Source organism: Anabrus simplex, chromosome 4 (assembly GCF_040414725.1).
Source record: "Anabrus simplex isolate iqAnaSimp1 chromosome 4, ASM4041472v1, whole genome shotgun sequence".
Lineage (NCBI taxonomy): Eukaryota > Metazoa > Arthropoda > Insecta > Orthoptera > Tettigoniidae > Anabrus > Anabrus simplex.
Window position 1 is genome coordinate 406,118,925 of NC_090268.1, and position 17,594 is coordinate 406,136,518.

General features: G+C 37.2%; 1 protein-coding gene across 2 annotated transcripts in view; it reads right to left on the bottom strand.

Annotated features, from left to right (window-relative positions):
- Eps-15 (Epidermal growth factor receptor pathway substrate clone 15) overlaps positions 1–15,590 on the bottom strand; it is a 555,588-nt gene extending 539,998 nt beyond the window's left edge. For both annotated transcript variants that reach the window (XM_067145864.2, XM_067145865.2), the window contains exon 1: positions 15,381–15,590. In XM_067145864.2, coding sequence (XP_067001965.2) covers positions 15,381–15,407 — 27 coding nt within the window. In that variant the 5' untranslated portion in view covers positions 15,408–15,590. The remainder of the gene's footprint in view (positions 1–15,380) is intronic.
- Positions 15,591–17,594: the final 2,004 nt, after the last annotated feature.

The following is a 17,594-nucleotide window of genomic DNA, read 5'->3' on the forward strand; positions in this document are numbered from 1 at the left end:
GAATTATCCACAGGAAACATCGCTAGGAGTCCACTGAAGACAACCACTGATAGCCATATCCAACTCATGACACAAGCTATCAATTCGAATCCCAAACGGTCGCGTGGCATTCGACCAGTTTCGTACCTCTGGTGGTACTGGGTATTAAAGAGGCATTGATACATTAGCCGTTGCAGCATTTCATGAATTTTGGCAGCATATGCGAATAGTACCAGACATCAACAGAAGTGTACAACCAAGGTTTTCGCAGCTGAAAATCAAAAACCATGCTGCACGACCCATCTGTTGACTCTGGTAATAGGTTGCTGTAGTGGTCTCTGAGCAACTATCATACCACCAGAATTGAAATATACGGCTAAATTGTCTACATACAGCGGTGGAACGACTATAAACGAATATTTGCCCCAATCTGTCCTCTTGAATTCAAACTTTATCTTCATATTGTGATCTTTCCCACTTTTAAAGACACCACTCAAACTTATTCATCTACTGATGTCCTCCCACGCCATCTCTCCACTGACAGCTTGGAACATACCACTTAATCGAGCAGCTCGTCTCCTTTCTCCCACTTCTTCCAGCCCAAACTTTGCAGCATTTTTTGTAACGCTACTCTTTTGTCAGAAATCACACAGAACAAATCGAGCTGCGTTTCTTTGGATTTTTTCCAGTTCTTGAATCAAGTAATCCTGGTGAGGGTCCCATACACTGGAACCATATTCTAGTTGGGGGTCTTACCAGAGACTTATATGCCCTCTCCTTTACATCCTTACTACAACCCCTAAATACCCTCATAACCATGTGCAGAGATCTATACCCTTTATTAACAATCATATTTATGTATTTACCCCAATGAAGGTCTTTTCTTATATTAACATCTAGGTACTTACAATGATCCCCAAAAGGAACTTTCACCCATCAATGCAGTAAATAAAACTGAGAGGACTTTTCCTATTTGTGAAACTCACAACGTGACTTTTAACCCCGTTTATCATCATACCATTGCCTAACGTCCATCTCACAACATTATCGAGATCACCCTGGAGCCGCTCACAATCTTGTAAATTATTTATTACTCTGTACAGAATAACATCATCTGCAAAAAGCCTTATCTCTGATTCCACTTATTTACACACATCATTAATATATATATAAGAAAACATAAAGGTCCAATAATACTGCCTTGAGGAATTCCCCTCATAATTATTACAGGGTCAGATAAAGCTTTGCATACTTTAATTCACTGAGTTCTATTTTCTAGAAATATAACCACCCATTCAGTCACTCTTTTTTCCAGTCCAATAGCACTCATTTTTGCCAGTAGTATTCCTATCAAATCCCTTAGATAGGTCAATCGCAATACAGTCCATTTGGCCTCCTGAATCCAGGATATCTGCTATATCTTGCTGAAATCCTACAAGCTGAGCTTCAGTGGAATAACCTTTCCTAAACCCAAACTGCCTTCTGTCAAACCAGTTATTAATTTCACAAACATGTCTAATATAGTCTAATATAATCAGAAAGAATGCCTTCCCAAAGCTTACATGCAATGCATGTCAAACTTATTGGCCTGTAATTTTTAGCTTTATGTCTATCACAATTTCCTTTATACACAGGGGCTACTATAGCAACTCTCCATTCATTTGGTATAGCTCCTTCAACCAAAGAATAATCAAATAAGTATTTCAGATATGGTACTATATTCCAACCCATTACCTTTAGTATATCCCCAGAAATCTCATCAATTCCAGCTGCTTTTCTAGTTTTCAACTTTTGTATCTTACTGTAAATGTCATTGTTATCATAGGTAAATTTTAATACTTCTTTAGTATTACTCACCTCCCCTATCTGTACATTATTCTTGTAACCAACAATCTTTACATGCTGCTGACTGAATACTTCTGCCCTTTGAAGTTCCTCGCATACACACTCCCCTTTGTTCATTAATGATTCCTGGAATGTCCTCCTTTGAACCTGTTTCTGCCTTAAAGTACCTATACATACCCTTCCATTTTTCACTAAAATTTGTGTGACCACCAATATCTCAGGTAGCAAAAATATTTGAAGGGTACTAGAAGAAGAAGAAGAAGAATATTGCTTTTGAAACAGAAGATCAACACTTGACTATATCTTCAGAATGAGACATTTCATAGAAAAGTATTGAGAATGTGGAAGAGATATGGTGATATTCCATGATTTAGAGGAGGCTTACGATAGTGTACCCAGAGCAAACAACGGTGTGCAAAGTAGTACAACAAAAAATGGATTTTAGAAACAAATGATAGAATATGTGCAAGCAATGTACAAAAATTGTTGCAGCAGTGTCCAAACACATGTGGGGAGGACAGAGTGCTCTTGGAATAAAAGTTGACCACGAGAAGGAACTGTGCTGTCACCACCGTTATTCATGGACGAAATTGCAAAGTAGAGAAAGGTAAAATTTTGGGAGAGGGAGCCGAAGGTAATTCATTTTGCAGATTATATTGTGGTGTGGGAGGCAAACAAAGATGAAGTACAAGGACAACTCAACATGCTGAGTGATATTGATATTTATGGAATGAAAATTGGGATGGAAAGGTTTAAGACAATAGTGTTGACTTGAGATGGTGAAAGGGAAGGGACAAAACAGTAAAATTGTGTACAACTTCAAGTACATGGGAAGCAAACTGATGCAGGATGCAGAGCTGGACATGGAGATCAGTAAAAGGACTCAACAGGGAAATGCATTCTCCCAGAGTGTGAGGAACGTGGTGTAGGAGAAGGAAACTCAATTGAAATGAGGCGTCTAGTATCAAAACCGGCCAAGTCACAAAATTTACGAAAATTAGTTAAGGTTATCAGTTTGAAGTAGAAGTATAGCACTATCAGGTGAAACAAGAATATGCTTTAAAATCGTCCATGTCTTCATGTTATAGAGCTCTGAATTCTCAGTCGTGCAACAGAATCGGCCAAGTCATGCAGCCAGTGAATTCAAAACCGGCCAAGTCAAGGAACGAGCGACAATCTTTATGATGCAGCATTATTGTCTGGAACCTTGTGTTGTTACATTAAGCAACAATGTGATAATATCAGTAGGCAAAATCGTTCCTTGTAATGTATATTCTTTGAAGTCATAATATTTTGTTTTTTGTTCGTTTGCAACACTGATTTACGTATGCGCGGGCTTCTTACCGTCATTGGCGCCCAAGCAATCCTATTTCCGGTGTGCTCGTATTTTGTCATTATTGTGTGCTGTAACATGGATATTGTTCCGAGTGGTGAACTGAAAGATTTACTTTCATACCTTGTGAAATTGTACAAAACTGCAACAAAAACGACGAAGTCAAAATTTAAATTAACAAAAAAGATGTGTTAATTATGAGTTAGATTTCTCAAAACAGCGGAACTTAAATATTAAACCATTAAGGATATAACTGTGAAAAAAATATTTTCTGACCATCATTGCTTTGTCTCTACAGGTTTTTCGTCCATATTGAAAAATATGCCTTGAGTGACTTGGCCGGTTTTGATACTAGACGCCTCAAATGAAGACACAATGACAAATGTAGCAAAGACCTGGACACTGACAAAAAGACAAGGAGAATAAAATCCAGGCCAGTGAAATAAATTTTTTAGAAAGTTGACGGGAAAGACAAGAAACGACAAAGTAAGAAATGACGACATGAGGAAGGAAATCTGAGTAGAAAAAGCATTATGAAAGAACAGAGAGGGATAAACATTGATGGTTTGGACATATTAAGAGGAGGGAAGAAGGAAGGATACCGAAGAAGATGAAGACGATCCAGGCACGAGGGTGGGAGGTCAAGAAGTGTCACAAGCGAAATATGTAGTACAAGTAGAAAGTGTTTTTAAAGATCTTATTGATGAAGTACTGTATAATGTTTATTTTTAATGACCTAACCTGTACTGTATAATATGGTAATAAAGGCATTTGTAAATAGTAGAATTCTGTTCTATAGTTCCTGGAAAGATCCAGAAAATTACATAACTTTTGTACAGGGTGTGTTATTTTGTAATGTATTCTAGAAAATATTTCTGGAAATACGACATTCGTGATCAGGCATATTCTAGAATGTTGTCAAAGTTCGCGATCAAAAGTAAGGTTATTTATTTATCGTATGATGTGCACAGATAGATTATATAAATAAGTATACAATATATACACAATATATACAAGCAGAAGCCTATAGTTCCAAATGAAGTCCATTGATCCATTTCAAGGCCTCCTCAGTTGCGTTATGAATGTCCTCCAAAGGACCTTGAAATGCTCTCCGTGGACACTCGGCAATTACGTGGTGGATGGTCTGTGAGGTAGCTCCACAATCACACCCAGAAGACTTCTGCCAGCCCCATTTATAAAGCGTATAGCCGCATCTTCCTTGATTGACTCTTATCCTGTTTAGAGTCCTCCATTGACGTCTGGGTAGATGGAATCCAGGAGGTTGAACATGAGGTAGAGTCACAAGATGTTGATTGGGAACAGAAGACTGCTGCCATTGGTGTAACCAGGCGTTCGTGATGGAGAACCCAGATTCTTCCAGTGTAAGTGCAGTGCGCCAGGGTGGAGATCTAGACTTAAGTCGAGGAGGGGCAGGTTGAGTAATATCCTGGTGAACGGGGAGGTTGGAGTCCTGGCTGGTCTTCTTCCACAGTTTTAGAAGAGCTTCAGACCTTCTTAAGCAAGGCGGAGGAATATTACTGAGTGTAGGCAGCCAGGCCACGTTTGTAGAGCGAATACAACCGGTTATGATGCGCATTGTTTGATTTGGTTGAGCATCAATCTTCGCAGTATGAGCACTGTTCAGCCAAGTTGAAGCGCAGTATTCAGCAACTGAATAGCAAAGAGCTAGAGCAGTAGATCTCAACACTTGGTTGTTTGCGCCCCAAGATGTGCCAGCTAATTTTTGAAGAATATTATTCCGACTTTTAATCTTGGCGGCTGTGTTGTTAATATGATGTTTATATGTTAGGGATCTGTCTAATGTGACACCTAAATATTTTGGGAAGGGACAGTGTTGTAAGGATTGATTTCTGAATGTTATTGAAGGCTTGTAGTTGGCAAATTTATTTCTGAAATGAAACACAGATACAACAGTCTTTTGGAGATTTGAACGGAGACACCACTTTTGGAAGTATGTATCTAGCTTTTCTAGATCTGCTGTAAGAATTTGTTCAGCTTCTGGAAAACTTGGTGTTTGGCTAACCAGTAGTATATCATCTGCGTAAATAAATTTCCTGGACTTAGTTGCTGGTAAGTCAGCAGTATAGAGGTTGAAAAGTAAGGGTGCCAGAACAGATCCTTGTGAAAGTCCATCATTCAGTTTGTAGGTTTTGCTTACTGCATCATCCGAGAAGATCTGAAAGTTTCTGTTGCTAATCATATTGCCAATGAGATTTGTAAGCTTGACACAGGGGATGGCAGAGAAGTTTTAGCAGAAGCCCTTCTCGCCAAACAGTATCATAGGCTGCTGATAAGTCTAAGAAGACAGCCATACTAATCTTCCGATTCTCAAATCCATTTTCAATATGAGAGGTCAATACAAAAATTTGGTCAGCGCAATTTCTTCCAGGTCTGAAGCCAGCTTGTTCTGTGGGAAGGAGATTATTGATGGTTTCTGAGATCCTATTGTATATTAGTCTTTCCAGGAGCTTTAGAGTAACACTTAGCAGTGCAATGGGTCTGTAGCTTTCCACTCTCAGAGGGTCCTTGTTGGGTTTCAAGATTGATATTACTTTGGTCTTCTTGAATAGTGAAGGAAGGTTACCTGTCTCCAAAATATTGGAGAAGAATTTGGTGAGCCAAGTGATTGTTGCAGGTCCAAGATGTTGCAGGAATTCAGGATAGATGACGTCTATACCTGCTGCTTTCCCAGATTTTATGTTCTTGATGCTTTCTAGGGTTTCCTCTCTTGTGAAAGGACAAGAGAATTGGGATGATTGTTGTTTTGCTAATTGCTTTTTATGTTTCAGTGCTGACCGGATTTCCCTTACAACTTGTTTATCTCTATTGATCTTTGAGATAGAGATCATGTGTTTGGCTAGATCATTAATGTTAACACTCAGCTTCTGCCTGCCAGCTGGCTTTGATGAGTCAAGCTTTCTAATGAGAGACCAGGCCTTTCTACTTGAGTGGGTAAAATCAGGAGATGACATAGTGTCGTTCCAAATTTGTTTTCTATTGTCATTCAGTGATTGAATAAGTTTTGTGGCTGTTTCATTGTTGCCATTTTCCTCAAATTCCTTAAGAAGGCTCTCGCTCTCTGCAGTCCATCCAGGAATATATTCTTTACGGCATCCTCTTGGAATGCAGCGCCGAGCAGCACCTTTTATAACTCCAACAAATCTGTCATAGTTATTAAAGGTTGGCTTAATCCATCTTATATTTGCATCAGTTTGTTCTTTAAATTTTTTCCAATTAGCTTTTTTAAAGTTCCATCTAGGTTTCGGATAAGATCGAATGACAGGAATATACATGCCAATTTGGAGTATGACAGGTCGGTGCTGACTCTGAGGGAAACTGTTGAGAACTGAGCGAAGTATCTGGTTTGGAGAGTTTGGGGATTGGGTTATGAAGGAAAGATCTGGAGTGTATTCCATACCCCATCGGGCGGAGAAGAAGGTTCCTTTTTCTTTAACATCATAGATTAGTTTAAGATTTTCCATATCCATCCAGTCAACAATTGCCTCCCCATTTAGATCATTTTGTTGATAGCCCCAACATGTGTGATGACTGTTGAAGTCTTCTATGATTACGGTTGGGTGTTGTAAGGATGGTAGAGGAGGAGTGGGCCACATTGTGTGATTGGTGAGTCTAGGTGGCGATAGGGAACACGTGCACGCTGAATTGGCTGCCTCCAAGGCCAGTAATTCCTACATATAGTGAGCGAGGCAGTGTTCAAATTAATTCTGTATCCTGAAATCTGTCGGTCTTGGTCTATCTGTCTGCGAGCAGCCTATCTGGATGACGTCCCCCTGTTTCCGGGATGGCACTCTCCTCGGGTAAGCACTCTTGAATTCCGTTCCTGCTAAAATTTCCGTAATGTTCCGATTTGCTTTTCATACAGGAGTCTGCCCTAACCTCGCCTAGATTCACCAAATTAGTTACTTATGACGCCTTAGTTTTTCAGCTGGGCTTACCTGTTCGTTTCCGAGGCATTCCCATTTCTTGTTTCACTAAAATATGTATATTGTAGTTTAACATTATTTCCCTTGGGGGTTGCCTCTGGTAGTTCTGTATTACTTGAGGTACGCTAGATTTTGGATAACCTGTAAATTGCATTGTACTACTGCATTGGTAACTAGATGTATAGTTGATTTGAAATTTGAATTTACACTGCTACGAAATAACCTATGTATATCACTGAACTTATAGCTCATAACTTGGAATGTATTTGAAAAATTATCTTGTAAATAATATTTTTAAAATCTAAGGATCACGGTGATTTATTTCGGAATCCGCTATCTAAGCCATGTCCATGCCTTTGGTAGGTTCCCAGCCTTTTCATCTTCCCAGTTTGTTGTTCACTAGTTGGCCCTACTGATATTTACGTATATGTTTTGCTGGAGATCCGAGTAATGCCAGCTACTGTTTTTCCGAGTGTGTAGTGATTTCTTATATTGTGTAGTTTGCTCTTACCTTCCCCTTTTAACTCTGTTGGTGCCTTGATTTGTGTTACCCCTGTAGTCTGAGGTAGCAAGAAGGAAACAGACTAAAGAGGTTGAAAACCATCAGGAATAGTATAATTAGAAGAAACCTAAATTGGAACACAGTTAAGGAGGACAATGGAAAGGTGCCATCAGCATAATAATCTTGTGAGAGCTGGATGAGGGCAATGGATGATGGTGATGACTATACAATGATAAAATTATAATAGAGAATAATAGCAGGTGCAGAAATAAACAGCTCTTTACCTCATTCACTTCTTTCAAAAATTCATATGACAATATCGATAGACTCAAACTGTTAAAAATACACAGGTCATACAGTCTTCATCCTAAATTAATAAATTATCAAACTAATTTTAATCAATACAAATTCCAAGGTAAAGTTCATGGGAAAAGTGTCAAAGTTTTTACAATAAAAACCAGCTTCAGACAAGGTGACATTATCCTCACCGCTTTTAAATAGGGCTCTCGGTAACATCATGAAACTTTGGCGAAAGAAAAACCGACCAAAAATCAAAATTGTAGAAAAACCCTTAGTCAGAAACTGATTGGGGTTTGGGACAATTTAGCTCTCCTAGCCCTTGACACACAAGAAGTTCATACCCAGAGCACTAGTCTCCAAAAAATTGCCCTAAACACAGGATAACAAATATCCTTCAAGAAAACGGAGATCATGCCCATGAAACCCCTGAGCATAAATACATACATTATCTAAAAATTAACATAGTTCTACAATTTAAATATCTTGGAGAAATCACACACAACTTACATAAGAAAGATAAGTCTATAAACAAATCTCACAAAATTAAAAAAAGCCCAATTTCTAACCTGGTCTACGTATAATAAGAAATGCTTGTCAATAGAGACTAAGATCCACCAGTATAAAACTGTAATTCTTCCAGAAGCCATTTGGGCTTGTAAAACCCTGTTACAAATTAAAAATGAAAGGACTGATCAGCTCCTCAAAACTGAAAGAAGAATCATCAGAAATTGCATAAATTAAAAAATACCAGATCGATGTAGTCTGGAAAATCCTTCCCTATGAAAATGTCTAGAGATATTGACCCGATCCTCAGCAGAACAAAGAAGGAAAGAATTATTTCACATCTTGTAAATGCAAGGAAACTGGATTTTACAACCAGTGATGAGAAATCTTGGAAAGAATATAGGAGGATATTGAATCCATAAAATTCCGAAAGGTCTCAAAGCAGTTGAATTCAAGATAGCAGATGCAGAGAACAAAAATAAAATTAACACCTTTCTTAAGACTTAGAAGGGCTATAGAGATTTCGGATGAACTGAGAAAATTATGATCGAAATTAATAAAAAAGTTACTGAGCAGATCCCAAGAACCAAAGAGTACAACCTTCAAAGAGAATGTAGAATTACTCAAGTGGTCCAATGTGGCTGAAGTTAATAATAATTAGCAACATCAACAGTACTAAAAACAACATTAACAGTACTGGGAATGTAGCAATCGTACCATGAAATTGACAAGTGTTTCCAGATATCAGTTTTTTTTACTTTACCTTATCCTAAAAACCCCCTCATGTACACCACTGCTCCATACAATGGGAAATCTTTTTACACAAAGTCCCAAAATCATTCCACACATTTTACTGTACTAAATCTCTGACCAGGAAAGAACACAAGCAAATGATGTTTCCTAACAGCAGATTTTGGACTCATTACATTCATTCTCTAGCATCCCAATATAGCTTCAAAATACTGTTCAGCTGTGGACAGCTGTGGTTTAATTGTGGGCATATAAGATGTCTTTGTCCACTGTAGATAAATTCCACAGTTTGCATACTGTGCAGGAACTAAAATTCTGATGTGATGATTCTGTATTTTGCCACTGTTTACAGTTGCCAACATTTTGAATTTATTGTGGTATTCAACAAGGCAATGTTCCCATACTCAATATGATCTAATCAGTCTCCACAGGCACCTAAAATCAACTACAAAGGTGATATTTTTGCCTCGCCTCATACTGTCTCTCCAATATCAAACGTTGTAAATGAATCTTCCTGTGTAACTTTCTGCATAACTTTTGAACCTGACATATGGGGAAAACATTTTGAAATGATCTAACTGAATACATAAAATGTTTTGTTTATAATTTAGAATTTTTGTTCCATACTATATTTTTGAAATCAGGCAAACTAAAGTAAAAAATAGTTTCCGTTTCATTCTTTTACTGTTAGTGCATTACATTAAAATGAACATAACTTTATGAACCTCAGCATTTGAGCATCCCATAAATGCTTGATTGGATTAAGATCGGGGGATCAGGAGGACCAATCCATGGTCATAACTTCAATGGAGTGCTCCTCCAGTGCACCTGCGTGCCACCACAGAGCAATGACATGGCGCATTGTCCTCTTGAAACATGGCATCTCCAGGGTACTCTAGGACCAGAAAGGGATGCAGATGGTCTGAAAGAATATCCACGTAATGTGCACTTGTCTGCGCTCCCTGCAGCCGGACAACGGGGCCTAATTGCGACCATGAGAACTCTGCCCAGACCAGAACTTAGCCACCTCCCTCCTGGACACAACCTTGTTGACACGCAGGATCCATAGCTTCATGGCGCATACACCACACTCTCACGGGCCCATCAGCTCGATACAACTGGAATCGGGATTCATCGGATCATACCACATGCCATCACTGTTCCATGGTCCATTGCCGATCTTCGTAGGCCAATGCATGTCGAGCTCTGTGTCGAGGTGTCAGCAAAGGGACACGAGTTTGTCATCAGCTGGTAAAGCCTATGCGATGCAATTGCCTCCTTACAGTCCCACGCATTCAACATTCAACTGGGTGGTGATCTGACTCGCAGTAGCCCAGTATGGTTCTGCGGAGGCAACGTGATGTCCGCTCAAACACGTGGTCTTCCTGTGCGGTGGTGATCTGACCACTATGTTTAAAAGATATATTTGTATATTTGTATATTATAATTTTAAGTGGTGATGGAGGCACTTTTGTGTATATGGGGCTATGCCCTTTCTCCATTCACCATCCCTAAATTGTAACTACAATTAGTGGAAAATAAATAATAATAATAATAATAATAATCTAAACCAATGGTTGGATAACAGCAAGAACTGGTAACAATGAGAATGCTACCCACACTACACCAAAGAGGGGAACAGTATAGGGACTGTGCTCTCGTTTCCTGCAGTGGCACTGCAGGGTAGATAGTAAATATTCCACCTTACATTATTCCAAGAAAGAAAGAAAGAAAATAATGCAGTTTACTTATTCTTTAAAATGATTTTCTGCCATGTTTAGTGGTTATTTCTTCAATTATTCTCTACTTACAATAAAATTAATATTATCTCACAAGGATATCAAAATTGGAAGTTAAATCATGAACAGCAACAATTAACTGAGCAAGAAGACTGGAATCAGTTAAATGGGTTCTCTTCTGCAATCTTAATGTTATTTTTTTTTTAATAAGACCTGAGTGACTGCAAGTCAGAGCTGGGCAATCTCAAAAACAACCTGGTTATTACAAAGGAGACACTAAGATTCCTCAATTATGTTCATATCTTGGGTCAAGATCCATGATGTCCCACCTAGCCTATTTCAGTTACACACGATATTTAGGAGGATATTTTGTTTAATACCACAATACAAATGAATAATTTACACACAAATATGACAGAACGTAAATAAGTAAGCTAACTAACCATAAAGGTGTTAAAATCACATGCGAAATCAAGAACCTTTTAGGTTACGTCTCCAATACCTTGACAAGAACATTGCATTCTCTTCTGATTAAAATTATGTTAATTAAATAGCATATTAACCTATCATTCATAACATTTTAGTCATGGAGACAATAACACTGAACCTCTATAATACTTCAGAATATATTTAGCAATTAACATTTTCTGCTGGCGGTGAAAATACTGTAGGCTAAATATTTTTCTCTCATTTTGAACGAACCTTCTAATTTTTTTTAAATTTTTTTTTCACAGATTTATTCTTATCTACACTTGAAACAGATATTTCTAAAGGAGTCATCACAGAGCAAAATAAAAAAATAGCACATATACTAATTCCAAATTTGTTGTCTGTAGATAAACACTTAAGTAGTTTCATATTGCCGTATGTTTGACAAACCTGCAATATCGGCCCAAGCACTATCAGACACTACTTCTATATAATAATAATAATAATAATAATAATAATAATAATAATAGACGTATGTGAGAATTGGGGGAACTATGACTAATTCTAATGCTGAAGACGACACACACCCAGCCCCCAAGCCATCGGAATTAACCAATGAAGATTAAATCCCCAACCCGACCAGCAATTAAACGCAGGAGCCCATAGATCAAAGACCAGCACACTAACCACTTAGACACAGAGTCAAACTTCTATATGATCAAAAATTGTTAATATACATAAATATTAATGAAGTATACATCCCAATGATAAAAAAAAATTAAACATACAGTATACTATGCCTGAATCCTTCCTTTTGAAATTGCATTTGCAAAAAATAAAATAACATTCACTGTGAATGGCTGTCATTTTATGTGATATTCAATACAGGGAGATCTTAGCCAATTGAACATCAGGTAAGAGAGATACAAAGGAGGAAATGAACTATTTTAGGTTCTACTCAGTGTTCTCTGAGGCAGGATCATGCTAGAAGAAATTCACGTTGAAGTTTGCAGTTACAAGTATCAACATCTTACAATGAAATTCATAATTAGACCAATTTTGTTATATGAGACCAAAGGAAGAGGAAAGATTGGAATGATTTATCATGGAAAAAATTGTTTGAAATCATTTAAGAAAAGATCAGGTAAACAACTGATAGGGAGTCTGCCTCCAGGGTGCAGATCAGTGATGACTGACTGAAAGCCACATGAATTTCAAACATCTCTCGTTCAAACCATCATACGCGAAGATAAACAGGACCCTGTTTTTAAGATGACAAAGGTTAAGTTACAAATGAATATGTTGAATGAAAATGTGTGCACGTAAACTGGCTTAGGAATAAGGCCATAAAAGACAAATGGAGCAGGTTACCAAAATGTTGCAAAGTTTGGGCTGGGAAGACTAGGATGAAAGGAGACGAGCTGCTCGACTAAGTGGTATGTTTGCAAGAAATCAGTTTCATTTCCCGTATCAAATCTTATTTACAATGAATCAATAACAGTAAATTTCCACCATTTTGATACTTATATTTGCTTTAAGCAAATCAATCTTTACAATATATGTTTTGTTCCATTCAGAACATCCTCAGCTATATTACAATGCTTAGGTGAAATTACAAAGTATATTACCTTCTTAAAAAAAACATCTTAATGAGTACATTGTTCTGCTTAAAAATCTGCAAATTTAAAAAATTATGATAGTGAAAATGTGGATGGTTGAATGGAGTGCTGAAATGGGAAGGAAAATGGATTTACTTGTCTTAACCTTTATTAAAACTATATTCATTTGAACAGATGTTAAAAAATGTTCCCCACCCCCTTCCACTTTTTCCACTATGATGTATGTTTTTCTAGTTGTCTACTAATAAAAAGTTTTTGAAAATTGATTTTTGTCACTGTTCTATTTTTTACAAGGATGTTCTCTTCATTAGCTCTTTCAAAGGCAAATTTTGTTTATTTTAATTTTATAAAGTGTCTCTTGAATTCCCTGAAGCTGATTGCTGGACATAGATTTTCAGCAAAACAAGGTAGGCCTACTTATTGAGATGTTTTTAAGAAGACAATATACTTTGTAATTTCACCTAAGCGTTGTAATATAGCTGAGAATATTCCAAATGGAATGAAACATGTACTGTAAATGATTAATTGATTTGCTTAAAGCAAATATAAGTATCATAAAGGTGAAAACTTACTGTTATTGATTCATTGTAAGTGGTATGTTCCGACCTGTCAGTGGAGAGATAGTATGGAATGACATCAGTAGACGAATAAGTTTCAGTGGTGTCTTTAAAAGTGGGAAAGATTACAATATGAAGATAAAGCTGGAATTCAAGAGGACAAATTGAGGCAAATATTCGTTTATAGGAAGGGGACTTAGGGATTGGAATAACTTACCAAGGGAGATGTTCAATAAATTTTCAATTTCTTTGCAATCATTTAAGAAAAGGTTAGGAAAACAACAGACAGGGAATCTACCACCTGGGCGACTGCCTTAAATGCAGATCAGTATTGTACGCTACCTAGGATACTAGCAATCTGAGCCAGGGAAAAGGGGAAAAATAAAATTTTATTGGTTTTACATCCCCAACTAATTTCATGGTTTTTGAGACACCGAAAGGGGAGTATTTTGTCCTGCAAAAGTTCTTTCACATGCTGGAAAATCTACCAACACCTCCAAAACACAATGATCTGAACCGGGATCAAATCTTCCAACATGAGCTCAGAAAGACAGCATTCTACCCTCTGAGCAACTCAGCCCAGCAGGAGCGTATTTAGACTAAGTGTTTTAGAATTTCTAGTAGAAAGGCATGGAATCAGAAGAATCACAATATGAGCTATGAAATGGTGTTTAGTTCATTCTCCAAGGTATGAAGGTAGAACAGTAAACAGTAGAACAATATAGAAGTAAAATGAATATACATACTAGTATATTTATATCTAGCAATACTTTATATTTATGCATAGTAGCAGCCTGCTTTAAATCTATTATTCAAACAAGAAGTATTTGATTCGGAAGACGAATATCAATAAACCACTTCAGTCGGACAACATACCTGTAACCGACTTTCCAAATTTCACCCTCTTCTTCCAGAATCTAACAGCACAGTAAACACATACAATCAGTATACTGTGTAGACAGCAGAAAACCACATTCTCGAAACTAGTGCACACATTCAAATTCAAGCTAGATTCATAAGTATATACCACATATGAACCCCAATTTCTCTATACTTTCTGAAGTAACCTACTGCCTACAATCAACAAACCTCAAAAAACACGTATAATTCACACCCGTATAACACAAACGGCAATTTTAGAATCCCACTGAAAATGCCCATAACATTACAACACTCAACGTCAATGACATGCAACCACAGTTCCCTGACAACAATTTTCAAACAGAAAAATGAAAAATACGTAATGTAGGCCTATACTTAATTACAATTATTAGTTGTGTTTCATAAATATTCTACTTCATGAAAATATGAAGGCTACATGACATTTATCAATGTAAACTTCGAGAGTAAAACAAAGGTAAAACTACTAAGAACCAAGATTATTAAATGTGTACAAGAAACGTAGAGGAATCAATATACGTTTTAGTTCAACATTTAAATGAAAATGATATACAAACAAATCCTGCACCTACAAAACCATAATTTTGCTGTTCATTCGAAGGGGGTGTGGACTGTACAAAACTGTAAGTAATTCAAAATCAAAGGTAAAAATATGTCTATAGTTTTCAAAAATTGAAAGTAAAATATTTAATCCCTACATACATGTCAGTATATGCTAGTGTATATCACAGAATTCAGTTAATTTTATTAATAATCGCCGCCCACTGTCACATGAACTAGGCAGCTCATAATCGACCGACCCTTTGAACTTCATAGAATACGCAACATATATTCAGCGAAATTTTATATTATACTTACGGCAATTGAAACTATACCTTCATTTATATATCAATTAAATGTAACAGTAAATTAAAACATTAATACTGCACATTTATGTCAACATCAACTGCTACACTACCTGCGTTGGAGACGGCAAAGCAGCCATCTTCTTGAGTACTCCAGCAATACTATTATTGGTCGTGGTACTAAGCTTTGACCAATGAGAAATGCAATCAATAAAACGTCATTTTTGCGTAGCCACCTATAACATTGTATGTATAGGCATGAATTAAAGCATGGGATTTTAACCGATTTTTTTTTAGATACGCGACATCAGGAGAAAAGTAACTGCTCTGCCTTCGGAAGTTTTTAGCAGATCATGGCAATGCCTGATAAGCAATGTCCCAAGAGAACCTTACGCTCTTCAACTTCTGATAACCAATCAGTGGAAACTAAAGATAACCATTAATCAAGTTCCAAAGTTAACACATCTTACGCTAAATGTACTTACTCCCGTTAGGCAAAACTAGTTAGATTATATTAATAAATACCAAATACTAATAAATAAATCAATCAAACTGGGAGTTGATTACACTGCTTTTTATAATAAATATTCGATTTCTAAGTTCGTCGAAACAACAATGCTGCAACACCGGTGCAACGTATCACAGAGAAAGCGAAGTCATGAATTCGAATCCCATCCCTCTCGCCTTCGCTTGACTGGATATTTTAGTAAATTAAGCTTCGATTATTTCCTACAAAATAGGTCCATACCATTTATTCTCTGCAGCTTTCTATAGCCCTTTTCAAACCCATCAACATCCTCGCTTAATCGCTCGGTATTTGATTTTCGCGGGTAGCCTACTTGCCAAAACCCTACCGGTGTCAATGCTAACACATCTCACCCGTCGCTGGTAACGTCGAAGTACGAACGCCGTATCAACCCGTTCCGATAAAAATAATACATACATAAAACAAGATCTAATGATAAAAACGCAGAAGAACTTGAAAGATATAACAACGAAAATACAAAGAAACTCAAAAGGAAAGAAAATGTCTAGACATTAAACACACTCAACTGGCAGAAGAAGCTGAGGCAAATCCTTTTGTAGCACTAAGACCAAGACAACCGCATTTCAGCAACAACATCGAGATAGAAACATGGGAGAAACATTTTACATCGATTCTTCGTTACAGAAACCTCGGTACAAATATCGAAGTACCGGTAGTTGAAACCTATGAATCAATCTACCAACCTATCACTGAAAAAGAAGTTGCAGAGATAATAACAGAATCCAAAAAGAAGAAAGCTCCTGGTCTCGACGGTATATTAAATGAACACTTGAAACTTCACTTGAACAGATGAATATGTTGTGGACAAAACTGTTAAACAAATGTTTAGAAAACGGAGAAATACTGCAATGCTGGAGATATTCCAAAATCAAAATGCTATACCCTAAGGGAAAGAAAATATAGACGACCCAAATTCTTATAGAGGTATCGCCATAGAGAACAATGGCTTTAAAGTGTTCGCTAAAATCCTTTGTAACAGACTGAACAAGTTGGTTGACAACTCTATCCCGGACTCTCACTTGGCTTTCAAAAGGGTAGATCAACACTCCAGGCAGTAAAGAATCTGTTGAATGATGCCGATGATACCTGAAGGATGGAAAAAGGAAAATTCTTCGCAGTATTCATAGACTTTAATACAGCTTTCGACTTGCTGTACAGAGAAGTACTTATCACAAAACTAGAGCGCTTAACAGGAAAGGGAAACTACCTGGCCATAATAATCAGAAACAAGAGTGATCACACACTATGGTATCATCCATGAGGAGGATAAGAAAGTCATGATGTACATGTATGCTGATGACATCAACATAGGAGGATCAATCCTGCAAGAGATGCAAGTTGCACTCAATAGAATCTAAGAATGGGCTATAGAAAATAAATTCACAATTAACACTAAGAAGACAGTTCAAATGACATTCCGGAAAGGACGAAATTTTGCATCAAAAGACCAATTATATTTAGGGGGAAACAAATTAGCAATAGTAAATCAGTTCAATACTTCCGATACTCCTACAGGAAGGACGCAAGATACTCGTCAGTGCCCTGACGGACCTTTTCAGAGCTAGTCTAGCTTTAGGGTGCCGAAATCATGGTCTGAAGCTAAAGCAGTATTCATACCTAAACCTGGAAGGGTAAACTATGCCCAAGCCAAAGCATACAGACTATTATGTTTAACTTCCTTCATGCTGAAAGAAATGGAGAAAATTCTGGATAAATATATCAGAAGAACGGTGCAACTGAACTCAACGTTACATAAAAATCAATTTGCATATAGACCTGG